Source organism: Piliocolobus tephrosceles, chromosome 15, assembly GCF_002776525.5.
Source record: "Piliocolobus tephrosceles isolate RC106 chromosome 15, ASM277652v3, whole genome shotgun sequence".
Classification (NCBI taxonomy): Eukaryota; Metazoa; Chordata; class Mammalia; order Primates; family Cercopithecidae; genus Piliocolobus; species Piliocolobus tephrosceles.
The window spans coordinates 102069675-102097197 of NC_045448.1; the positions used below are offsets into that span (position 1 = coordinate 102069675).

A 27523-nucleotide genomic window follows, 5' to 3' on the forward strand; every position below is an offset into this window, starting at 1 on the left:
CTCTACTAAAAATACAAAAATTAGCCGGGCATGGTAGTGCATGTGTGTAATCCCAGTTACAAGGGAGGCTGAGGCTGGAGAATTGCTTGAACCCAGGGGGCGGAGGTTGCAGTGAGCCAAGAACATGCATTCCAGTCTGGGTGACAGAATGAGACTCTGTCTCAAAAAAAAAAAAAAAAAAAAAAAAAATCACTCTTTCTAGTAAAATAATATTTATTTGATTGCAAGTATACATAAAGTCATATGTACAATATATGGTAGACATGAAAGTCCCTAGCCATAAGGCAGAAGTAGCTGTATTTTCTGATTCTGCTCGGACCACTGGGAAATCTTAAGGGTGTTGTGTACTGAAAGTACCCAAGGTGTAGAGAATTCACTCGCCCTCTGTCCAGTCCAGGAGATCAAAGGCTGTAAACCACAGTCTCAATCCCATTCCATTGCCCATCAAGCTTGCTCGCCACTGGCAGGAGACTCTGAATTTCCTATCAGCCTGAACACACACACACAGAGATGTGAGTTCTGTCCAGCAAAATCTCTATCCCAGCGACTGGCCGGGAGGGGGCGCCAGGGCTCATTTCACCATTCCTTAGGCTGGGAGCTCCTCCCAGTGGTTTCTGTTCTACTGAGTCCTTTCCACTGAAAAATCCTAGAGGTAATTCTGAGCTGGTTCCACGTGAATCCCTGAGAGTTTCTCACAGGCATGTGATAGCGCATTTTGGTCCAGAATCTAGAATTGGGAGGAGCTGATTTTAAGCCTCTCCAAGTAACCGTGGGCAAAACCCTGAGAGCTTTTTTCACAAGATGAGGTAGAGACTCTGGCTCTTGGAAGTAACAGAACTTAATTAAAATGAGTTTCAGTGTTTGATCATCCAAGGCAAGATTCACTGCTGCTTGCAGTTCAAAGATACTGGGTCCGTTGACGTAGTTGGGGCTCAAGATAAATATTCCTCTTCTGCTTCTCTTAATAATGCTCACAATGTCTTCTGCATACACTGGAAATACAACATTTGATTATTTGCAACTGATATTGTTAAACCTTGAGTCAGAGAGGTCCTTGCAATGGATTCTCTTACATAAGGAGGAAGGGAGACATGTTTACTCTACCACTTACACTGTATCAGCTCTATTGCCAGTTGGAGATACGCTGCCATGTCTAGTGACTCTCACCTTTACATTCCCTGCTTTGTGTTCAGTCTCCCCCAATTGGCAATTCCTCTAGGAACAAAGCCAACTGGAACTAGGTAAGCTGGGATAATGGGAGCCATGGAACATCCCAGGTTCCTTGGTGGGGATATCTGAGGAGGAGGAGGCCAGCAGGACAGGCTGAGATCTGAACCTCTCAGAGTGTCCAGGGCTCGGTCCAGGCCTGAGAAGTCTGCTTGACCGGTGCCGAGAGAGCTTTGTGGGAGGCAGAGTCACAGAAATCAGAGGGGCCACTAAATTGTGGTGACCGAGACAACCTTCAGCTGCGAAGCCAGGAGAGGTATCTTTGTCCTAGAAGGCCCACCTAGGGCCCCATATCATTGTTTTCTCCTGCAGATGGATCTGTTTGATAATGGAGCACATCTCTGGAACATATAGTTTCTGTATTGTTGCCCAAGATGTTCTAACCTCATGTAATCTCCCAGATCTATATTCCAAAAGAAAGGATGGAGATGGAGATTGCATTGAACCGCCCTTTTTGCATTGTAGTTTTTCTTGACCTGTTGGACTTACCTCCTCCTGGAGCCACATCTCTTTCAAGCAAACACAAGGTATATCCATATTTGTTTTCTAAAACATCAGGAAATAGGCTCAGGGCCAAGTGTTCTTCACTCAGAGATGAAGTAACCTCACTTGGAAAAGAGCTCCATTTTGCATAGGATACGAAAGCATCGAAATCCTTTTTATCTGAAGAATAGGAAACATTATAAAAACATAAGTCATTTACTTTTTTTTTTTTACTATCATGGTACACACACATATGCTTGAAACGTATGGTAAATGAATAAGAAATAAGATTTGGGATACTTACTAAATTGACTTTAAAAATTCATTTTAAAATCATACCACTGAGTGGTATTGATAGTTCACCCCAAATTGAATTCTGATTTATGAAGCACTTTTGCATTTTCACTGAGGTTAGATCAAACGGCTGAGGCATTCTTTGTTTAAATCACATGAACTCAGGAGTTTCTCTGAGCCTTCTTTGCACCTGCAGTGTTTCTGTCTCAGTCACACATCAAACAGGAGTCTGCCCCATCCAACATGATGATATCCAGTAAGCAAAGTGCTGCCAACACCCAGCACATTGTATCCAAGGAGAAATAGTACTTCCTCGGAGAGCTGGTGGCACATATGCTGATATGTGAATCCCCATATGTAAAATAAAGACAATCACCTGGGCAGGCTGTTTTGAGGGTTTCATGAGATAATGTACATGAATTTCTTGGTACCTGACTCATAGGAGGCTCAAGATAAATGTCCATTCCCCTCTATTCTAGATGGAAAACTGTATGTATAGAACTCGTTACAGGATATTTTCAAGGTCTCATATGTCTCTGTTGACTGAATTATTTTACATATTATATAAATCATTATTTTATAATACAGTCAACAGAGGCATATGAGACCTTGAAAATATCCTATATTTTCATATGCATACTTTATAAATGCATATGATTACTGAGACTAAGGAACTAACTGGAAGAAGTAGAAAATCCCAAAACTTAACTCACAGGCTTTGGAATGGGGTACATCAGATTCGTATTCCAGCAGTTCCCACAATCCCTGTCAAAGTATTGTTACAAAATGGCAAACAATAGCACTGATGGCTGGTGCTGTTTAGCTTACACCATGTTCAAGGTGAACCTAAAAAGATGCCTCAGTGGATGGAAGTACCAGGTACCAAAAAGGAAGGTCCCAGAATCAATAGAGGAGGATGCCAAAGAGCTGAGTTTGGGAAACTAACCTATGAAGCACCTCATTGCTCATGTAGGAAGGACGAGACTTGTGGAGCATGGCTGGCAGGTAGGTGCTGTGCTGTTTAAATGTGTAACACACCATAGTTGCCTCTATTCCTTCCATATCATGTGAAATCCCAACAAACTAAAATTTTTCCATAACCTGGAAACTACATTTATTTAGTCATAAAATTAGAGAGTGGAGTATTAGATGACCTCTGACGTCTTCCAGAATTCTAACATTCTACATCTCTGAAATTTTGGTTACTCAGCATTAACTCCAAAGCAGTCATTTTGCTAAAAAATGTTAGGTTGGCCAACAGAGGGCGCTGCATCCCTGTGCTTGAAAACTGGATTCTGCCTCCGGATCTGATCACTAAAACAATTGTCTTTGCAAAGTAGAAAGAGAAAGGACACAAGTAAATGTTTCCCCATTGACTGACTGTTCTACACAAGTTCCAGAATCTTCAGGTAAGTAGCATTTTAAGACATTGATTACATAATTTCCTTCATTCAAAAAAGCTATTCAAATAAATCTTAAAAACATTTGGCGTAAGGATTTCTAGTGTGTATTCTCAATAGCTAGTCTAAAGAAAGATGTGACTGATGCATTTCTTTCTTTCTTTTTCTTTTTTTTTTTTTTCTTTTTTTTTTTGAGACGGAGTCGTGTTCTGTCACCCAGGCTGGAGTGCAGTGGTGTGATCTCAGCTCACTGCAACCTCCACCTCCCAGGTTCAAGTGATTCTCCTCTCTCAGCTCCCTGAGTATCTGGGATTACAGGTGCCCGCCACCAAGCCTGGCTACATTTTGTATTTTTAGTAAGGATGGGGTTGCACCATGTTGGCCAGGTTGATCTTAAACTCCTGACATCAAGTGATCTGCCTGCCCGGGCCTTCCAAAGTGCTGGGATTATAGATGTGAGCCACTGCTCCTGGCCACCTTTTTTTTTTTTTTTTTTTTTTTTTTGAGATAGGGTGTCGCTCTGTCATCCAGGCTGGAGTGCAGTGATGTAATCATGGTTCACTGCAGCCTTGACTTCCTGGGCTCAGGTGATTCTCCCACCTCAGCCTCCTAAGTAGCTGGAACTACAGGGGCGCCCAGCTAACTTTAAAAAAATTTCTTGTAGAGGCAGGTTTCACCATGTTGCCCAGACTGGTCTCAAACTCCTGAGCTCAAGCATTCTTCCCACTTTGGCCTCCCAAAGTGCTGGGATTACAGGTGTGAGCCACCACACCCAGCCTCCCATGCTAGTCTTTATTCACCCTTTCTTCCCCTAAGGATCTGACAACTCCTCACTGAATTCCTAGTTTGGGAAAGCACTGGAGTTTGGAGGGCCCTCTCAGTAAGATAAATAATTATCCCCGAAATCTAGCAGAAAGGGATTCTGCTTTTTTTAAGCGACAGAGTCATTTACTAAAACTGCAAACCTTCTAACCTTAGAGATTTCCAGGACTAGAAAAAAAACAGAAGCAACGCTTCTATTCCAAAGAAGCAAACATCAATGAACATGATTATCCTGCCTCAAATATTGACAGGCACGTCCTTCATAGTAATAGTGCTTGCATTTTACAGGACTTCTCACTTTCGGGGGCATTCCCACCATCTTTAAAGCCCTCATTTTACAGATGAGGCTAACTGAGGTAACAGCTAATGAGACCTCTTAATCCAGACAACCTGTGCCCAAATCCCAAACTCTAGTGCCTTCCAGTGGTTCAATTTTAGGCACATGACTTCCTGTCTCTCTGCCTGGCTGGTAGGATTGCTGTGACCATTAAAGTAGCTAACACACATGGCAGGCATACACTCTAGTCCTCAAGAAACAGTCACAGCCCAGCACATGCTGAGCACTTACCATGTGCTGGGCGCCATTCTAAATACTTAATGTGGCCGGGCACAGTGGCTCACGCCTGTAATCCCAGCACTTTGGGAGGCCAAGGCGGACAGATCACTTGAGGTCAAGAGTTCGAGACCAGCCTGGCCAAAATGGTGAAACCCAGCAGTCTCTACTAAAAACACAAATAATAGCTGGGCGTGGTAGCGCATGCCTGTAATCCTGGCTACTCAGGAGGCTGAGGTAGGAACATGGCTTGAACCTGGGAGGCGGAGATTGCAGTGAACTGAGATGGTGCCACCGCACTGCAGCCTGGGAGACAGAGCAAGGCTCCATCTCAAAACGAATAAATAAATAAATAAATAAATAAATAAATAAATAAATAAATAGATAAATTCAGACTTAATGTGTCTTAAGAATACATCAATGAGCCCTCACAGCATCCTTTGCAATTGGTGCTATGACCATCCTGTTCTATAGATGAGGAAACAAAGGCACAGAGATGTCCAGTCATGTGCCCTATTACTTTAGGTTGGTTATACAGGGATTGTTTTTAAGTTCAGCATGTTTCACAATAGCATTGCCTACAAGATTCCTGGCAACTGGAATGAAAAAAAATAATTGTTTCTCCAGCCTTCCTCAGTGTGAGATCACTAGACCTGGAGGAAGGCCTCAAAACCTCAGGGGCATGACTTTATCCATGGGGACATTTCTTTCTTCAGCTCCTTCTTTATGCTCTGCCCTGGCTGGCAGGGGACATTTGAAATTCTTTTATAAGGTAACTCTGAGGAAACGAGCCAAGGGGTAGTGATGGGATTTTCTGATGTCCTGCTCCAAGTCAATTCCCAGAAGAAAAGTCAGAGGGCCGCACGCGGAGGTAACCTTACCCCCCAGCGTCTCGTCCTTGCTCTGGTAGGTCCGGTACAGCAGCACTATTTCAATCCAGTGCCTGTAAAGGAGGGCACACGCCACCAGCACGGCCACCAGGGTCCCGATGGTGCCAAGCAGGATGTACAGGAGCACCACTGTGGAGACAGGGCCAGTATGAAGAGACACAGAGGCAGTGGGATTGGACCACGACCACGTTCAGGCCGGCGCTATGGCCCACCCAACACCTTTTCCAGCTCTATTATTTTATCAAAATCCTTGCCACTAGCAGCAGTTTCTGTGAATCTGGAAACCTCTTAAATCACACCATGGAATAGTACTCAGCCATAAAAAGGAACAAAATAATGGCATCTGCAGCAACCTGGATGGAGTTGGAGACTTTTTTTTTTTTTTTTTTTTTTTTGAGACAGAGTCTTGCTCTGTGGCCCAGGCTGGAGTGCAGTGGCGCAATCTTGGCTCACTGCAAGCTCCGCCTCCCGGGTTCACGCCATTCTCCTGCTTCAGCCTCAGGAATAGCTGGGACTACAGAAGTCTGCGACCACGTCCGGCTAATTTTTTTTGTATTTTTAGTAGAGACGGGGTTTCACCTTGTTAGCCAAGATGGTGGATACCATTATTCTAAGTGAAGTAACTCAGGAATAAAAAACAAAACATCGTGTATTTTCACTTATAAGCGGGAGCTAAGCTTTGAGGACACAAAGGCCTAAGAATAATACAATGGACTTTGGAGAAGGTGGGAGAAGGCTGGGAAGCGAGTGAGAGATAAAAGACTACACATTGGGTACAGTGTACACTGCTCGGGTGACGGGTATGCCAAAATCTCAAAAATCTAAAGATTTTAGATAAAGAACTTATCCATGCAACCAAAAACCACCTGTACCCCCGAAACCTAGTAAAATAAAATTTTAAAAAATCACATTTTGAGTCCTGTCTTACAATAAACACTAGAGACCTCAGGGGAATGGGCAGATCCTGATCAGGATGGCCTAGGAAACTTAGCATATTCATTTCATTTTTTTACCCTCGTAAACTTCCACACAATCCATTTACATCTCTCTCGTTGCATATTGTAAGTTATTTTCCTGTATTATCATTCCTACCGCAGCCTACATTTCCTGAGACCAGGAGTCCCATCTGGCTTACCTGACATGAGGGATCTCCTGCGTACACCCATAGGGGAAAACCCCCTTAACAGAGCATTTACTACAGGCCAGAACACACTTCGTCTTGTTTAAGCCTCAGAAATATTCAAACCTGCTTATAACTATAGTTATCTATTAATTAAAGGAATCAATGATATCAATTTCATCTCTGGGCATCTTTTTAAAGAAATTCAAATGCTATTCCTTACCTAGAATTTCTACTCCAGTTTTTTTTTTAAAATATATATCCATGATATACACACACCATTTTGAACAATGAACAAGATTACTCCTCTCTTCCATTCTCCGTTCATCAGAACATGAACCCATCGTGTCCTCTGGATTTGGAAGCCAGGAAAGAAAAATTGGAAAGGGAGGTAGGTCTTAGCACAATGCCTGCCACTCTGGGCACACCTGTAGCTATTGTAGAATGAATGCATGAATGAATGAGTGCATGAAAGAGTTGCTTTTCCAACACAGCCTCCCAAACGCAGAGTATTACTTAAAAGAACTAGCTCTAAACCAATCATATGCAGTTTACTAGTTGTGTGGCTTTGGTCAAGGTATTAAGTGGGTTGACACAAGGAAAGTGCTTAGAACAATGTCTGTCATCTAGAAAATGTAATCGCTGTCATCATTATTATTATTCTCTAGGAAAACTCCTCCCCTCTCAAGTGGAAGCAGTTTCATGCCTCCTGGGCAGCCTTCCGGGCTTACCTCCTCTCTTTTCCTTCAGTTGGACAGACTGGGTTGTGTTTCCAATGGAATTCCGGACAAAGCAAACAAACTTCCTGCGAAGATCACGCTGAGTGACTTTTTCCAAGATGATATTACGCTCAATGATTTCATCCTTTAAAGTGGATTTAATACTGAGAAAGGAGAAAAAATATCGCTCCATTCAGTAACACACATTGGCACCCATTTGCAGCATTTGGAACGCGTATAAGCAGCCAATAGTTTGACTTTTAGAGAACTGTGAGATCAATAGTACAAGAAGATACCACGAGAATGTAAGATGGTCAAAAAAGGCTCGTTCTTGACTCAATTATTGACTCTTCTAAGCATTCAAGCTAAGACATTATTTACTTGTGAGACTCATCTGACCTTCCTTACTCTAAGAATTCGCCTTGAGAATAGATAATAACAAAACCTTAAGAAAAATATTTAAAATGACCAACTCCTACTGAAGGTTTACTATGTATACCAAATATGGACTTCCTCTGTGCACCAAATATTGACTTTAATGCCCTCCATTCCTCACCTCTCAGGAGCCCTAGAGTATAATACGATCATAATGGCCTTGGCCAGCAACAAGGACACGGCAAAAAAGGTGGGTGAGCGGCCTTAGACAACACCGCAGGGAATGGGCAGCCTGATTCCTGGGCTTGTGCCACGCTGCTCCATCCAGGGAGTTGGCAGTCTTGGCATTTATTCACAATTTGACTTCTCTGAAGTTGCCAATCTACAATCCATCTTTGTGTTAAGAAATTTTGTGTATGTGGATGATGTTTTAGGCTGTGTTGCTCTGAGACCACAATGCCAGCTCCTATTCACTGAGTGCTTCCTGCCTGTCATACATTCTGATAGGCATAACACTTCTGCTGTAACCATCCCTCCCAGTAAGCTTGCAAAGTGTAGGTTATCATCTGTAGATTATCAATGGGGTGATGGAGGCTCACAGGGGCTAAGGGTCATGTTGCCACTAAATAGAAAATGGGTTTAAGCCGGGAGGCAGAGCTTGCAGTGAGCTGAGATCCGGCCACTGCACTCCAGCCTGGGCGGCAGAGCAAGACTCCATCTCAAAAAAAAAAAAAAAGAAAGAAAAGAAAATGGGTTTAAACCCAAGGGTGGGTGATGTCAAAGCATACTCTCTTGACTACACTCTCTTACTGTGAGTTCTAATGCAATATCAGCTTAAGATGGGTCCCAATGACCTTCCTGATCTTAGAAATTCTTGCTAAATTTTATTGTTGTGACCAAAATCTGTTCTGTACTTTTGTTGTAATGATGTATACTTTTCAAAATGATATTGCATTTACTTATTGATATCTATTAAGTATCAGAAGAAGGTGCTTAATGCATAGACTCTTACTCTGGGTCACATCTTGGAAAAATCAGGGAATTCATCCTTTAGAGATATGTCTGATTGGACATCATTGGATCCATGCCCTTTGATCCTTCTGGGGACTGGAGGTCAACTTTTCTTGTGATTGGATAGCTCCAAATAGCTAGGGTTTTCTACTGGCCAAAATATCTCACCAGTAAATTCTAACCACTGATCTGGGTTCTGTGCCCCAGAGAGCAAGAAACCAAGTCAAATTTCTCAAACAACATAATAGCTCCCAAGGATTTCAAGACAGAGAGCCCTCCTCTGATCCTCTTTTTCAGGGTTAAGTTGCTTCAGGTATTCATTCAATGGCCCTTTGCAATTTGCATTTCTGTACTTTTATTTTCACCACTAGTCGGTGCTCGTGGTTACACCATCGACTGTTTATTTTAGACGTTTCTAAAGGTAAAAGCATCTCTTCTGAATTGCAGAGAACAGAATCCGTGAGGTTTTTTCTTACCTTTTTGCCTCAGGTACTGAGACTTCCCACTCTAGGTCAGAATCTTTGATGTACCATTTCATGACAGGGTTAAAGACCCTTTCAAAGCCAAATCGTGCTTTGCAGCTAATATTTAAAGGCTTTCCTGAAAATGAAGAGGCCGGAGAAAACAAGAAGGAAGCTGGTGAGAACACTTTGTCCTGTTTGGGAGGAAGATGTCGCCAGGAGCTGTTTCCTGATGCAGTCAGGTTTGCAGGTAGAATATGTGTGCCAGAAATAATGAAACGTCTACACATCTCTCCTTCAGAAATGCATAAAACCAGGTACCTTTGTTCTAATGGGCAATCCTTCTATCTCAACCGTATGACCGTATGTTCTTAAAATGAAGATGAGCATGATTATATCACTAAGGGTTCTTATGTGGATTGAGGGAGACACTAAGAAAAACTAAGAAAATGAGGAGTTTCTGAGATCAGCCCGGTCTGCTACACTACTATTGAAGCACAAGGTGTGTCCATAAAGACAATTTTACTATCCAATACTTGTTTATTAAGTAAAAATCATAACGTTATTGTAGCACGTGGTTTAAATAAAAAATTATTTTGATATTAAGCAACTTTTCTGAACAATTCACTATGGATGGACATGCATATTATGAGACTAACTTTTTTCTACCCATTTTTTTCCATGAGGAATATTCGGATATGCTCTGCCTCAAACTTCATATTTAACCATGAAATGATTAGGAGCTCCATTTGAAAACTCATCTTCGCACCTTAACGTTTTTCCACTGGTAATACCTTATAATTCACTAATACATATGTAAGTTGACTATCTGAATTAATCTAAGTTTTTCCTACTTCTTTCCTCCTTCCTTCCACTCCCGTGATGTTGAGCATATAGCATATAGCAAGTGCTATTACTGGAGTCAGAACACACCACTCCTGCCACCTAGTGATCTTATATCATAATATGCAGTTTTACATTTCTTTTTAAAATAATAAATCTTTTAGTAGCATTTTCGAAAATATTTATATTATTAAAAGAAAAACAGCATTTTATTTTAAATACAACAATTCTTATTTGTCTGTGTAGAAAGACAGAGATGTTATTGAAGTTGACAAAATAAAATGAGACCACAGGGAAGTCGATTTCTCCTCAACCCCCAAGAAGACACTACTTTGAAATACAAATTGTTTGAGCAGGGGTTGTAGAATTCTACTGCAATTTTCTTAAATGCCAGACTAAATGTCATATTCGTAAGAGTTAATGCTACTCAGGTTGGTGAATTTGTAGTCATAACTGATAGACCGAACCAACATATACAAAACCACCTGTTCCTGGGGAAGTTAAGAAAGGATAAAAATCTATTGATCATGTTTTATGCTCCAGCCATTTAACATACATTGTCCCATTATTTCTCAATATAATTTTTTTCTTTGAGATGGAATCTCGCTCTGTCACCCAGGATGGAGTGCAATGGCGCAATCTCGGCTCCCTGTAACCGCCGCCTCCCAGGTTCAGGTGATTCTCCTGCCTCATCATCCTGAGTAGCTGGGATTACAGGCACCCACCCCCACACCCGGCTAATTTTTGTAGTTTTAGTAGAGATGGGGTTTCACCATGTTGGCCAGGCTGGTCTCAAACTCCTCACCTCAAGTGATCTACCCACCACAGCCTCCCAAAGCGCTGGGATTACAGGCATGAGCCACCACGCCCAGCCCACAATATAATCTTTTAGGGTCAGTTTTATGATAGCTATTTGCAGATTTAAGTACTGAGGCTTAAAGGATGAAGTAACTGTGCAAGGTCACAAAACTAGTCAATGGCTGAGTTAAAATTCACACCCAATTCTGTTTGACTGGAAATCCCAATGCTGTTTTCCTTCTATCACACTTAGACCTGCTCCCAGCATTCAAAGGTGTCATTCAAAGGTGATGAGGCCCAGCTTACCAAGTTCTACTTCCAGTGTGCTTTCGACAGGATCCAGAATATCTGGTTTGAGTTTAGTGTCTCCCACTGAAAGATGAAAACAAAGATTATTATTTGCATTGAGAAGTCTGAAGGCCTGCTTAATGAAGACTTGGGTGCACAGCCACACTTTGATCTAAATGTCTTAGGGATCTGTCTTCAAATTTTACCCATTATCTGTAAGTTTAGGAATTCTGGTTTCCATGTAAAAAGCTTGCCCCCTAGAATGACTGCCACATCAGGTTGTGGGTGCTGGTAGAACATTAGTTATTAATTGATCCATCTCCTCCTGCATGTATTTTCTTTCACACTAATCCTGCCCCTTGCAGACTTAATCTCCTATCCCTGTCTTTTCCTACAAGATTTCTTTGTGGTGCCATCTGGCTGAGTAATTGAACCAAAAGGAGAATCTGCCCGAGAAACTGTGCAAGTCAAGCATATCTGAGTCCACCTCTCCATCCTTTAACTCATGGTTTATTTCAAAATAAAGAGTCCAGTCCTTAATTAACAATTTTATCAATCAACTTCTTGCCACAAACTTTCAAATACGCCTCCACTGTCAAACTTCCTCCTGAAGCTGTGTCTTTTTCTGGATAAAGAAAAATTCAGGGTCTTTGCTGTTGACATCATCTACTTTTACTTCTCAGAATCCTCCTTCTCCCCTTTGCACCTTCTCAGTCCTGTATTTTTAAGTTGTCTCTCTTTCCCTCTCTCTGTCTTTCTCTGGGCTTCTTCTCATCAACATTTATTCATGCTCAGTCTCATCATCCTAAAAAAGAGAAAACACTCCCTGCCTTATATCCCCAGCTTCACTTATTCTCCTTCCTTCCCAGCCAAATTCTTGAAAGGCAGTTCTCTGTGCTAATTCCCTCCACCCACTCACCTCCTATAGAACCTGATTTCCGCCACCATCATTCCACTGAAACTGCTTTAGCTTAACTTACCAGTGCCTCCCATGCACCTAAATCCACTGGGCATAATCAAATTTCATCTACTTTACCTCTTAGCAGCATTGGACAGTGTTGGCCATGCTCTCTTTGAAACCCTCTCTTCTTTTGGTTCCATGTGCCTGTACTCTACTGCTTACCTTCAACCACTATATTCGCTTCTCTGTGCCTGTCCCTTCCTCTGTGTCTCTTTTAACTATTAGTCCTCTCCTAGTGTTCTTTCACTCCTCCTGATACCCCTGGGTATTAAGTTTACCCTCTAGGCCTCTTCCCTATGAAAGGTCTTGGTGCCTGAGGTTATGTCTTTTCTACCTCATCAATTTCACTTTCTTTGCTGCTCTTCTCGCCACCCTTCCACTGATATTCACTTGCTGATGTATGTTCTCATCCCCTTTGAGGATTGTCTTCCTCTTTTCCACCTCTTCAAGCATTCCCGGGTTCAGCTCTAGGCCCTTCTGTCTCTATGCTCACTTCCTAGGTGATCTCATTCAGTTCTTTGGCTTCAGATATTATGTAAAAATTGACCATCTTCACATTCACACCTCCAGCCCTAACTTCTCCAGACTGGCTTGTCCAAATACCTACTTGTCATCATGCCTTGGATGACTAAAAGTCCTTTTAAGCCTAATACTTAATCTCCTCTTCAAATGCTCTTTCCCTTCAGCTTTTTGAGTCTCGTTAAATGGTGCCACCATTCCCTAACTTATCCAGGGCAGAAAACAAAAACATCCTTGATTCTTCTCTTTCTCCTACCTTTTACATAAAAACCATCATCATGCTCTGTTGACTTACAAGTCCAGCCACTTCTCATAACCTCTACTAGGTCTATTCACAGCACAAGCAGAGGCATAGTTTAACCATGAGTCAAGTCTGCTGCTCCATGACTGTGCCTGCTCTCATCCTCTGTATTGATGTGCTCTGTCAGCAGATTCCCTCCTTGACCAGCTCAAAGGCTGGCTGGTATCCATGACACCTGCTTTCCTTCTTCCCTGCTCCCGAACACCAAATCCTTTAGATGTACCTCCTGAACATTTCCAAAGTCATCCACTTCTCTCCATTCCCTCTACCACTCCCTAGTTCAGATCCCCATCAGCAATTGCCTGTTTGACCACAGAACTTCCTAACTCTTCTCCCTGCCCCCATTCTTGCTCTTAAAAACCCACTTCCAACCCGGCAAACAAGGTGATCTATCTTGAATACAAATTCAGTCATGACATTCTCCCACTTAAAATCCTCAATGCCTCCCCATTGTTCCTTCATAACACCTCACACGTATTAGAAGAGTGTGATGTTAGTCCTGCTCCCAGATGCTCTTCTTTATCTCCTGGACATCAGCTCTCCTGCTGCCTCAGTCTGGAATGGAAGCTCCCCCACCCTTACTGAGCTGGTGTGTCCTCATCCGTCAGTTCTCACTTGGAGCGGGCTTCTCCAGGTTGGGTCTGGTGGGCCTCCATGTGCCCATAGTGCTCCTTTCTCTCACTGCACTGTATTGTAATAACTTGTTTCACCTTTGTCTTCTTCCCAAAATGGAAAGCTCTTGGAGGCCAGATAAAGCAGCCGGGCACTCATTCTTGCAGCCTTAGCTCCAAGCCTGACACATATTAGGTGTTCAGTAAATATTTGTGTGGAAATGAATAAATGCGAGAATGAATGACTAAATGAGGAAGACAGGGATGATGACAGAGAGGGATTGACTGAAATAGGTGCAACAGATGTTGCAAGGTGTCCCTCGGGTGAGAGAAAAGCAGATTATGCCATTAAGAATTTGAGGAGCTGAGTGATGGCTGAATAAAAGTACAATTACACATCACTTGGAGGGGGAAAGTCGTGCGAGTGGGGTATTCACATTCTAACTTCTCTTTCAAGGAGCAATCTAATAATATAAAATGAAATCTATGTAAGATCTAATCTAAAGTAATATAAAATAATTCTGAATGCTAGAGGGTGCAATGAGCAGGAGAGTTTCACTTGGTCTTGGGGTGCTCCGTGTGGTTTGTATCTTGTATTAAAAGAAGATTAATATCTTAACTAAGAGCTACGTCAACCACTCTGTAGCTCTTTGATATAAAGCATGAGTGACTGGCTCTTTTATGTTTTGACTTCTTAGGCCACATTTAAATTAATTCTATCACATAGTTGATTCAAGCTGATACTTGCGGATCTAGTAAGAATGACCCAAGGGAAAGGTTAGGGCAAAAATAGACAAGTTGCAGAAGAAAGTCAATGAACCACAAAACATATAGCAAGCTGCTCAACCTCATATTAGCCAGGGAAGTATACTATGGAGTAGAAAACAACAAACAAAAAAGAAGCTCCACTTAACACCAGTCATAAAGTCTGATAACACCAAATATTATTTGGGAATAAAGGGCATTTTCTGCTAATGGGTGTGTAAATTGACAAACCAATAATTTAATATAATAGCAAGTGTTTATGACACAAACACATTTCATAACTCAAAACAATATTCTATTTTATTAATAGATGCATACGTATGTAGAAAAAGTGTAAGAACATAAATGGAAATGATATACATGACAAGATGTGATTATACTGTAGAAACAAAGGCCTGGAAGAGAATGGGATCACAGACCTCAAGTTGTCTTTGCAATGCTTTGTTTCTTTAAAGAAAAAAAAATTATGATTTTAAGCATGTGGGAAAATTGTAACATGGTTAAAACTGGTGATAGGTACCTGGATGTCACAATATTTCTGTGTGTAAAATGTTTAATACATTTTTTAAATTTATTACAAAAGCAAATCAGGGACGTATTCATGGACAACCCAACTTGTGAGAATTTGAACCTGTTTCAGAACTTATTCTTCCTTGGGGGATGGCAACTTTGATGTTTGCTCACATGAAAGGTTTTATGTGATTACAAGTGTATGACTATCCTTTTTTTTCCCTGAGAGGAAAAACTAACTAAGTCAAAAGAAGATAATTTTAATTTGGCTCTCAGATCTCAATCTTGAGATAAAAATCTCACTTACCAATGGTTCTTACTTGAACAACAGCTCTGACCGTCCACGAACTTGCAGTATCCGACTGAGTGTAATCACATACGTATGTGCCCTGGTGATAGACGTAAACTTCATCCACTACGATTCGGTTGCTCCTTGTCATAGAGAGGAGTTTTCCATTCTAATCCAAAAGATATTTTAAGCAGATAATTTTTGCCTAGAAAAACTGTATGAAATACATACCTAAAGGAAAATCTCACAAATTTGAACAGGGAGGAAGAAGGTCAATCCAAGATAAGGGTATCCCACAAGCTAGGAAGACATTGTGTTCAAAAACTGTGCTTGTATATTTGAAACAAGAGGCATTTTCTAATACAATTGCATTATGTGTAAAAACGAGAGAGTCGAACCTCCAAACCTGATCAGCCCCTAAAGAGCTATTTAACATAGGACTTCCCAGAGCATGCGTGACTTGTAGCCCTGAGAGTATTCTAGAAGACATGTAGTATTCTAAGGGCTGACACCAAAATGAATTTTTAATGTGTGTTTGTATACATACACATACACACACACACACACACATATATACACACATATATATAACATATATTGTATATATTTACATATATAAACAGATACACACTTATAAATAAATACTTACATATATTATATAAACAGAGGTTCTGGAACATGAGTGGCTTTTTTCTCTCTCTCTGACAAAGCTGGTAAGTGAGAGCACTGAGAATCAGTCTCATTTTTTTCTGGTTCTGAGTTTCATTTTCTGATTGAAGAATTTCCCTTCCACTTTGCCTGCCTACTGGTAGAAGCTGGGATTCCCCCATGCCACATCCCTAGTGTGTTTCCTGTGGTCCAAGAAGGAATTTCCAGCAGGCTGGAAAGGAGACTAAGGGTGGGGACAGACCGGCCAGAGAAGGGCAGCTGTGGACAGGAAGCAAAACAAGGCCAAGAGGTGGTGGTATACAAGGCTAAATATATACTAGATGATCTCAAGAATCAGGAACTTTTCCAAAGGAAGTTTTAAAACACAGGGGGAAATTCAAAGATAAAGCTTCAGAGGACGCAGTGATAACATACAAAGATCAGAATTTGGGGAAGAGGCATGTCATAAATCGCATGAGAACGTGATGGAGGGAGGACACAGAGCCACCCCTAAGACCTCACCTAAGCCACGGGGGAGGATGGGGAATAATACATCATTTTATCCATAAAAAGGTAAGTGAGGCTTAGTGTGTATCATTAAGACTTTATGAAATGGAACTTAGAGGAAACATCAAAGAAAAGAAATTAGGGAGAAGCAATTTATGCCAAGGATGATGGGAAACCCATTCTGATAATACAACTACAGATCATCTTCATGGGACAAAGAGAGGCTAATGCAGCTGCACAGGGAACTCTTGGTTTTGCTCATATGTGAAGCAGTCATGAACAGAATATGGAAACAGGAACATCCACCACTGTGAATCTGGATGAATAGTGTCCGTAAGTCTTCAAACAAATGGAGGCATAAAAAAAAAAAAAAAAAAAAAAGCTGAAGACACTGCAAAGGACTTTTAAAGGTATGTGTGAAACAGGGAGAAGAACACAGTTATTATACTGCAATATTATCGATTTCTTATACTACCCACCAGTACAGCTACTGAGCATCACGCACACTGTGTTATTCTATGGGAATGGTACTTCCTGGATTTGGGCAACGCAGTGGGGTTCCTAGCGGGGCTTCCACTACCTAGTCTGGGAAGACTCCAAAGACCTGCATTTCTTTCACTCTCTTCCCTGGCCCATTCTCCCTGGTGCCTTCAGGTTTTCCATGTCCATTTTAATGTTCCTTATCATAGACTCATTGTGTCCAGGTCTATATTCATCACAGCTTTCCTGCGCCTAATTGAATTTACTACTACTATCTCTAACTTGGTAAATACTGTGAACATATGTTGAGCCAGAAAGACTCCAAATATTCTACTCATCTATTTTACACACACTCCCAGTCAAAGCTTTTAATCTTTTATTTTATTACATGAAAATATCACTAGCATCTGCCACCTTCTTCCTGTTTCCACTTCTTTCTGTCCTGTCCTGGATCAGGACTCACGCTCATAAAGTTCAAACACATCAACAAGGTCCCCGTAACCATCATAAGCAACCGACAACGTTTATTTCCATTCTAGTCCTAATTAAACCACTCAAGAACTCTCAGCTCCCATCACAGTGAGCCATTCAGTGTGACCATTCACTGAATATCCCCTTTGCTTTTATGTTTCTGTTGTCTATGCTGCTCTTTCCTGTTAAGTGTAGTTGCAGTGTCTTGCCCCAGTTATCAACTAACAACATTCTATTGGTAGATTTTTTAAATGAAGATTTATCTTTTAAGGGGAATGGAGTATATTATGGAAATTATTGATAATGGGCTAGATGTCAATTTCTAGTGAAAGTCTTGAATTAATTATTTAACAGATGGTTTATGAACCCTTAGAAAAGGAAGTGATGGTTAATATCAGCCAGGTTGCTAACAACAATCATATCAAGGTAATCTCATCATTGCCCACAATTGAATAGACCAGAGGTTCAGAGGAGTACAGCAGACACAGAGTATCTTTGCTCATTTGAAAAATATTCCCATGATCTCTCTGTTAAACCAAAGGTAGATTGTGAGCTGAATGATCAGATACAGGGCATTTGAGTGCCCTTTTAGTTAATTAAGCAGCACCTTGCGTTGCGGATGAATGAATCATATGCAACTAGAAGGATCAAACTGGAGTCAACAGCAGAGCACTCTATCCCTGGTGCTAGCCTGGTCAATAGTTTTAGCAGGGGCTTGAGTGAGAACATATCATGCTGATCTCGTCTACATGCCTCACAAACCTGCATGCGATGGCTAATATGTCAGCATTCAAAATCAGAATTCCAACCTCTTGACATGTAGAATGAACTAAAAACAACAAATTATCATTTAACAGAAGTAAATATAATATCATGAACATAAGTTACAAATTCTACTCCACAAACAAAAATAGAACTGGCTTGATTTCAGTTTTGGTGAAAAGACTTGCCTTCCAACTCAGAATAAATCAGTCTCATAATGGGGCTGTCCCAAAGCTAAAACAACCATGAGCTGTGGCAATATTCTTGTCTGAACAAGGAAGGTAATGCTTCCTCTGTTTCAGTGTTGGTTAGACAGCATATAGATGATTGTTTTGAACACGTGTTAGAAAGCTGTCCAGATCTTCAGAGTTCTGAAATGTTCATAGTGAGAATAATCAAACAGGCCAATGTTTCAATCCTGGAAACAGTTTTGAGAAATATAATCTAAATTATCTGCTTCCTATCTAGAAACTCATTAAATTACCTTCTTCTTTATTTAGAAACACATTCATCTTTGTATCTAGCCAGTCTCACCATGCTCACCAGTTCTACACAGCACTAGGCCCACAGGATGCCAACAGGTGCCAGTTATAAGAACCAGGAAATTAGAAGAAGTATCAGGTACAAGTACAAAACTTCTTTGTGGTTGGCATGATGGCTTACACCTGTAATCCCAGCACTTTGAGAGGCCGAGGCAGGTGGATCACCTGAGGTCAGGAGTTCGAGACCAGCCTGGCCAACATGGTGAAACCCCATCTCTGCTAAAAATATAAAAATTCACTGGGTGTGGTGGCCCACACCTGTAATCTCTGCTACTCGGGAGGCTGAGGCACAAAAATAGCTTGAACCCGGGAGGTGGAGGTTGCAGTGAGCCAAGATTGTGCCAGTACACTCCAGCCTAAGCAACAAAGAGAGAGATTCCATCTCAAAAAACAAACTTCTTTGTGGTTGGCATGATGGCTCAAACCTCTAATACCAGCACTTTGCAAGGCAGGAGGATTGGTTGAAATCATGAGTTCGAAACCAGCCTGAGCAACATAGTGAAACCCTTTCTCTACCAAAAAATTTTAAAATTAGCTGGGTACAGTGGTGTTTGCCTGTAGTCCTAACTACTTGAGATGCTGAGGCTGGAGGATCACTTGAGCCCAGAAGTTCAAGACTGCAGTGAGCTGTGATTACACCACTGGACTCCAACCTAGGCAGCAGAATTAGATCCTATCTCTAAAACAAACAAACAAACAAACAAACAAAAGCTTCCATGCCACATAGGGCTTAAAATCAACCCAGCAGCCATGTCAGAAGTGTGGCAAGAGAATGTGGCATGAGTTAGATTGTCTTAAACCACCAATGGAAATGTTATTCAAGGCGCAAGTCCTACTAACAGGAGGTCACAGCAATGTCGTCAAAACTCATATCTCGGTGCCCTAGGCCAATACAGAAGAGATTTTCCTACTGCCCTTCATTATAATTTTGACTTGTGTCGAGGATTTGCTTGGCTGAAGGTCATAAAATGCTGTTACATTAAATGTAACTATTATTTATTTAAGATGAAGTCTGTTTACGTCAAGGCTGTTTTTTCATTACATTTTTAGAAATTAGAAAAATATATAGAAAAAGTTAGTAGAATAAATAATAAATAACTCACTTTAATTCTGACGTTTTCAGTCATTAGATATTTTAATTAATAATCTCCAAGCATGGTGACCCAGCCGGGCCCCAGCACTTTCCTGCAGCCTTCCCCGGGCCAGAAGGCAAGCACAGGTCAGAAATTATCTGCAGAGGGAGCAGCTGGCCCCACCCAGACCCAGAAGGTGAGTGGCAACCCAATCAAGCCTCAATGCTCTGCTTAAGGCTATCCCCGTCCCAGAAGTAAGATCAAGCCCACACACATCTGTGTAGCCTAGCTTCTGCCCCCTGCCCATCCCAAATTGCTAAGTAGCAATCCCAGAGAACTCACTTTGCCTCACAGCCTGGCATGTTGTCCTGCTGAACTACACATTCTAACAACAGTATTTCTCAGCCAGATGTAGGGCATTTGAGTGCCCTTTTAGTTAATTAAGCAATTCCTTCATATTGTGGGTGAATGGAAGACAGAAGGGTATTGCTCTGTGACTGTCTCGGATCAGGTAAAGTTGCAGACTATTTGGGAAGACAGTCTGCAGCTTTGCCTGATCAGAGGCAATCACAGAGCCCAGCCAGCGACTCAACCTTACAATAGAGTTCAGAAAGTGGTCTCACTGGAATGTGAAGCACAGAAAGCAATTCCACTTGACCTCAGTGCACAGAAAACAGCCAAGCCCACCTAGAAAACTCAACACCAAAGTCTGTTTATCTGGGATTGATACCAACTAGCCCACCTGGAATCCCAGACTAGACTAAATAGTGAAGGTCTGCTACCACCAAAGATCATCTACAAAGACCAAAAGAGGTGGCTGTTTACTCAGCTGCATAGGCACCAATGCAAGGACCAATGATTATGAAAAATCAAGGAAATATGACACCACTAAAAGAAACTAATAAAGCTATCATAATGAAATCGGAAGTAAAGATCTAAGAAATGACTGAAAAAACTTCAGACTGATCCTCTTAAAGTAGTTTAGGAAACCACAAGAAAATATGTATAAAAAATAAAATAAATGTTAAAAACAATTCCCAAACAAAATGAAAAGTTTAATAGAGAAACAGAAAAAAAATTTTTAAATAGAAATCCTTCTCCTTGAAGTGTGGTTATTTGAAAAATAAAGAAATCCTACAGATAAAGAATGTAATACCTGAACTATAATATCAACAGCAGATTTGATTAAGCAGAAGAAAGCATCAGTGATACCAAAGATGACATTTGAAATTATCTAGTCAGAGGAGCAAAAAGAAAAAGAATGAAAAAGACTTATAGTTATGGAACACCTTCAAGGGAACTCAGAATCACACAATTTTAGAAGATGGAAGAAAAAAGAAGTCAGAAAGCATATTTAAGGGAATACTGGCTGAAAATTTCCCAAATCTAGGGAAAGACAATATTCATGCATAGGACACTCAGATGTTGCTAATCAAATTCAGCCCAAAAGGGGTTTACCGAGATACATCATAATCAAATTGTCAAAAATTCAAAGACAAAGAAAGAATACTGAAAGTAGCAAGAGATGAGAAACTTAACCATGTTCAAGAAAGTCTTAATATTGCTATCAGTGGATTTCTCGGCAGAAACTCTATCAGCCATGAGAGAGTGGGATGATATATTCAGTTCTGAAGGAAAAAAAAACAAAGAAACTGCCAACAAAGCAAAGCTGTCCTTCAGAAATGAGAGGGAAATTAAAACTTTCCCAGACAAACAAAAGCTAAGGGAGTTCATCACCAAGTGGTCTACTTTTAAGAATTGTTAAAGGGAATTACTTAAACTGAAATGAATGCCTGCTAATTAATAACAAAAAATATGAAAGTAAAAAATTCAATGGTAGTAGGTAATACATAGTCATATTCATAATTCTCTAATAATGTAAGGGTGCTATATAAAGCCATTTATCATTACTATGAAAGTTAATAGACAAAACTAATAACAACAAACCTAGCTGTAATAAATCATTAACAAATAGAAACTACAACAAATGTAAAATTTGACATCAAAACCATAAAAGGTAGGGGAGAGGAAATGGAAGTGTAGTTTTTGTATATAAAGTTAAGTTGCTATTAGCTTAAATAGCCTGTTACAAGTGTTTTATGGAAGCCTCATAGTAACCACAAAACATAAACGTATAGTGGTTGCACAAAACACAAATACAAAAGATTCAAAGCATAGCACCAAAGAAAGCCATCAAAACACAAAGGAAGATACCAACAGAGAAAAAAGTAACAAATCTACAAAACACACAGAAAATAAGTTACAAAATGGCAACAGCATGTGCTTATCTACCAATAATTACCTTGAATGTAAATGGATTAATCAAACCGTTTACAATATGTCTCCAATCAAAAGACGTTTAAAGGTTAAATGGGTTTTTAAAAATTCAGCTATATGCTGCCTTCAAGAGATTTACTAATAAGGACACATATAGACTAGAAGGGAAAGGATGAACAAAGATATTCCATACAAACGAAAACCAACAGAGAGCAGGGATAGCTCTGCTTATATTAGACAAAATAGACTTTCAGTCAAAAACTATAAAAAGAGACAAGAAAGATCATTGTATAATGAAGAGTCCATTCACTAAGAGGGTGTAACAATTGTAGATACATAGGCACCCAACATTAGAGCACTTAAATATGTAAGGCAATTATTAAACGAAGAAAGAGAAAGACTGCAATACAATAATAGTAAGAAACTCAATACCTTAATTTCAACCATGGACAGCTCATTTAAGCAGAAAATAAACTTCAGAAATTGGCCTTGAATTATGCTTTTGACCAAATGGACCTAACAGACATATACAGAACATTCTATCCAACAGCAGCAGAATACACATCCTTCTCAAGTACACACAGAACATTTTCCAGGAAGGATATGTTCAGCTACAAGATAAGTCTTAAAAACTTTAAGAAAATTGAAATCATATCAAGTATCTTTTTGGGTTACAACGGCATAAAGGTAGAAATCTAAAAACAGAAAATATCTTGGAAAATATGCACATTTGCAGAAATGAAACAAAATGCACCTAAACAACCAATGGGATAAAGAAGAAATAAAAAGGAAGTTAAAAAATAACTTGAGACAAACAAAAGTCAAAACGCAATGTACTAAAACATGTGGGATGCAGCAAAAGCAGTCCTGAGGGAATTGTATAGCAATGAATGTCTGTATCAAAACACAGGAAAGATTTCAAATAAAAAATCTAATGATACATCAAAAGATGTTAGAAAAAGGGTAATAAATTAAGCCCAAAGTTTGCAGAAAAAAGGAAATAACAAAGATAAAAGCAGAAATAAATGAAATAGAGATTAGAAAAACAATAGGAAAAATGAATAAAACTAAGAGTTGGTTTATTGAAAAAACTAAAAACAAAATCAACAAACTCTTAGCTAGACTAAGGAAAAAGAGAAAACTCAAATAGATAAAATCAGAAATGAAAGAGGAGACATTACAATCAATATCACAAAAATACAAAGGATCATAAGAAACTACTATGAACAATTATATGCCAATAAAATGAATAACTTAAAAGAACAGCTATATTCCTAGACACATACAACCTACCAAGATCATAAAGAAATAGAAAATCTAAACAGACCAGTAACGAATAAGGAGTCTGAATCAGTGATAAAACTTCTAAGCTAATTTTATGAACCAAGCATCACACTGATACCAAAGCCAGAAAAGGGCATTACAAGAAAATTACAGGCCAGTATCCCTGAAAAATACAGATGCAAAAATCCACAACAAAATATTAGCAAACCAAATTCAACTATACATTAAAAGAATCATTCACCATGATCAAGTGGGATTTATCCCTGGGATGCAATTCAATACACACAAATCAATAAATATGATAGACTACATTAATAAAATGAAAGATAAAAACCATATCTCAATAGATGCAGAAAAATCATTTGACAAAATTTAACACCCTTCATGTAAAAACCCTCAACCAATTAAGCAGAGAGGGAATGTACCTCAATACGATAAAGGCCATCTATGACAAATCCATAGCTAATGTCATACTCAATTGTGGAAAGTTGAAATCTTTTCCTCTAAGATCAGATTAACAAAACAAGAATGTGCATTCTTACCACCTCTTTTCATCACAGTACTGGAAGTCCTAGCCAGAGCCATTAGGCAAGAGAAAGAAATAAAAAGCATTTTAGTAGACAAACAAGTAAAATTGTCTGTATTTGTTGATGACATGATTTCATCTGTAGAAAACTCTAAAGATTCCACCAAAAAACTGTTAGAAGTGATAAATGAATTCACTAAAATTGCAGGACATAAAATCAACATATAAAAATCAGTAGTGTTTCCCTGTACTGATAATGAACTGTCTGCAGAAAAGGAAATTAAGTAAACAAGCCCACTTACCATAGGAACCAAAATAGTAAAATAGTTGGATATAAATTTAACCAAGAAGGTAAAGGACCTATATACTGAAAATGATTAAAAAAAAAAACTAACAAAAGGAATGGAAGAAAACACAAATAAATATAAAGGTATCCTGTGTCCATAGATCGGAAGAATTAATATTGAGAAAATGTCCTTACTACTCAAAGTGATCTACGCATTCAAAACCAACCCTATCACAATGTTGTTATTTTTTACAGAAATACAAAAAAACTACCCTTAAATTCATATGGAACTAAAAAAGACCCCAAATAACCAAAACAATCTTGAGCAAAAAGAACAAAGCTAGATGTTTCACACTCCCTGATTCCAAAATATATTACAAAGCCGTTTAAATCAAAACAGCATGGTACTGGCATAAAAACAGACACATCAACAAATGGAATATGATAGCCCAGAAAGAAACCTACACATTTACAGTCAATAGATTTAAAAAAAAAAAAAAAATGCCAAGAACACACAACAGGGAAAGGATTATCTCTCCAATAAATGATGTTAGGAAAACTGGTTGTCTACAGAGAGAAGAATGAAATTGTATCTATAGCACATATGATTCATCAATTCAAAATCAATTAAAGAATTAAATATAAGACCTAAAGTTGTAAAACTTCTAAAAGAAAACATAGAGGGAAAGCTCTACAGCATCATTATGGGCAAATATTTTTTTGAATATGACCTTGAAAGCACAGGCAACAAAAACAAAAATAGACAAATGATATAGCATAAAACTAACAAGCTTCTGTATAGCAAAGGAAACAATCAATGGAGTAAAGAGACAACCCACCAAATGGGGAAAATATTTACAAGCCGTATATCTGATAAGGAGTTAATATCAAGAATATATAAGGAAATCAAACACGGCATTAGCAAGAAAACAAATAGCCCATTTTAAAAATAGGCAAGAGATCTGAAAAGGTAGTTCTCAAAAGAAAGGATGCAAATGGCCAATAACTATATGAAAAAATGCTGAGTATCACTAATAATCAGAGAAACACAAATTGAAACCACAATGACATATCACTTCACACTTGTTAGAGTGGCTTTTATAAAAAAAAAAAAAAAAAATCTGTTATGCACTGTTGGTACAAATGTAAATTAGTGCAGCCATTATGAGAAACTCTATGAAGGCTCATCAATAAAAACTAAAAATAGAACTACCAAATGATTCAGCAATCCCACTTTTGGGTACATATCCAAAGAGATTGAAATCAATACGGCAAAGGGTTAACTACGCTCCTATGCTTACTGCAGCACTATTCACAGTAGCCAAGATATGGAATCAACCTCAGTGTCCATCAACAGAGGAATGAACAAAGAAAATGTGGTACACGTACACAATGAAATACTATTCAGCCTTTACAAAAGGAAATTCCATCATGTGGGACAAACACGAATAACCTTGGAAAACTATGCTAAGTGAAATAAGCCAGACACAGAAAGAGAAAAGCTGCAATATCTCACTCATATATAGAACTTTAAAAAGTTGAACCCATAGAAGTAGAGAGTAGAATGATGATCAGTGGGGGCTTGGTTGGAGGGGAGAAGAGGGTGAATAGGGAAATACTGGTCAAAGAGTACCAAGTTTCAGATAGATAGGAGGAATAAGTTTTCAGACATATTTCATAGCAAGATAACTATAGCCAATAATATTGTATTGCACATTTCAAAATAAGAGGTAAGTTTCAAATGCCTGTCCACAAAAAATAAGCAAGGTGATGTATATGTTAATTAGCTTAAGTTAATCACTCCACATTGTATACATATATCAAAACATCACATCATATCCTGTAAATGTATACAATTATGATTTGTTAATTAAAAATAATTTTAAAATAAAAAAGTTGAAAAAAATTTTCAAAACAGTCTGCAAGCCTGTTTTTAATTTGTCAATGAAAAATATTGTGGAATGCTCCAGAGACTCCAAGCCCAGGGATTTATTTCAGTTGTATACTCTGCGTATCTGGTGGATATATCCCCGGTCAGCAGTTTCATTTGAATTCAATAAAGCCATGTTTTCATTCTCTCAGCCAGTGTCAGCTTCTTCTATTCAGAGATGGATCATACGTATGACCCACCCACCACCTGAGAATCTGGGGGTTAGCATGAAGGAAAAAGGCAGTAGGTGTTTTTTCCTGCCTAATGCCATCACTTTCAGTGATGTACTACTGCCAATAGGTCTGCGATTTCCAGGTTACTATGTGCTTGTGTATGCATGTGTGTGTGTGAATGCACAAGCATGCACATATGTGTATGCACATATACACATATGTGTAATTCACAAAACCAGGACCTGTTCAAATCTGTATCGGAGGTACAATTTTAATAACAGCCATTGTTCACCTATTCTTAAGGTAGCTGCCTGTCCACCATGAAACACCTGTTGACATTTGCACTCAAAGCCCCCAGGGAAGTGAAACAGAGCTTCCTTTTGTGAATGTCATGCAGTTTTAGGGTTTAGTTTATAAAAGCAATATTTGCAGATAGCTGGAAACTATTATGCAACTTGTGCTCACCTGAAAAGTAAAAATTCATAACTTTCACTTCAGGTGTATGATCATTGAAAAGCCAAGCACATTTTCATCTGAAATAATGGGGACAGGACTGCTTTACTGGCCTGAGAACAGCCCACCAAGACAAGACAGCTGCCATCCTGGATGACAGATATTTTGAACTAAAGGAAGTTTTGTTCTTGAGAGAGAAGTGAAAATAATGAACAAAACTATTGGCTCTTCTTACTAACCTCATTTTAGAGGTTATGAAATGAATGTTTCTGAAATTAGGGTTTTATTGAGACCAGCATTCTTTCAGTGTCATATAAAAACACAAATGTGAGACCATACCCCATGCCATTCGTCCTCCCTGTATATTTATTTCTGTAAAGGATGTGATAACATCTGTCCTCCTATTAGCATGGAGTCTCAGGAATCAAGTAGGGAAGTGTCTCCTCATATCATGGTAACTGTATCCCCAGGAGACTCTCATTGTTAAAATTTGGGTTGCATTAAACCATTAGATAAACATAACTCATCTTTCTGACTTTAATCAGTAGCAATTTAGAATGATATTTTTATATTAACAAACACATATATTATGAGGTTGAATACAAAATTGTGCATAATTTTGAAGACAAATTATTGGACTTCAAATAGTTATCGCAATTGTAGGAAGCGATTTAGATTCTATTCCTGGATTCCACCACCCAAGAGTCAACTGACAGGGGGCCCTGTTGGAGGAGATGGTTAGGCAGCATTTCGTCATCTGGTAGCACTTGGAAACACTCTAAAACAGGATGGAAATATGAAGTTCTTCTGTTATGGGAGTTTACGTACATGTGGTTCATAGCTCAAAGTCATTGTGAAACTTGCTCTTGTT

At 39.3% G+C, this 27523-nt stretch overlaps 1 protein-coding gene across 1 annotated transcript in view; it reads right to left on the bottom strand.

Annotated features, from left to right (window-relative positions):
- Positions 1-202: 202 nt before the first annotated feature.
- Positions 203-27523, bottom strand: part of IL18RAP (interleukin 18 receptor accessory protein) — a 32536-nt gene continuing 5215 nt past the window's right edge. The window contains exons 6-12 of the mRNA XM_023211327.1: positions 15259-15409; positions 11303-11368; positions 9371-9494; positions 7521-7672; positions 5661-5798; positions 1717-1890; positions 203-992 (exon numbers count right to left, since the gene is read on the bottom strand). Of these exons, the coding sequence (XP_023067095.1) occupies positions 577-992; positions 1717-1890; positions 5661-5798; positions 7521-7672; positions 9371-9494; positions 11303-11368; positions 15259-15409 (1221 nt within the window). The 3' untranslated portion in view covers positions 203-576. The remainder of the gene's footprint in view (positions 993-1716; positions 1891-5660; positions 5799-7520; positions 7673-9370; positions 9495-11302; positions 11369-15258; positions 15410-27523) is intronic.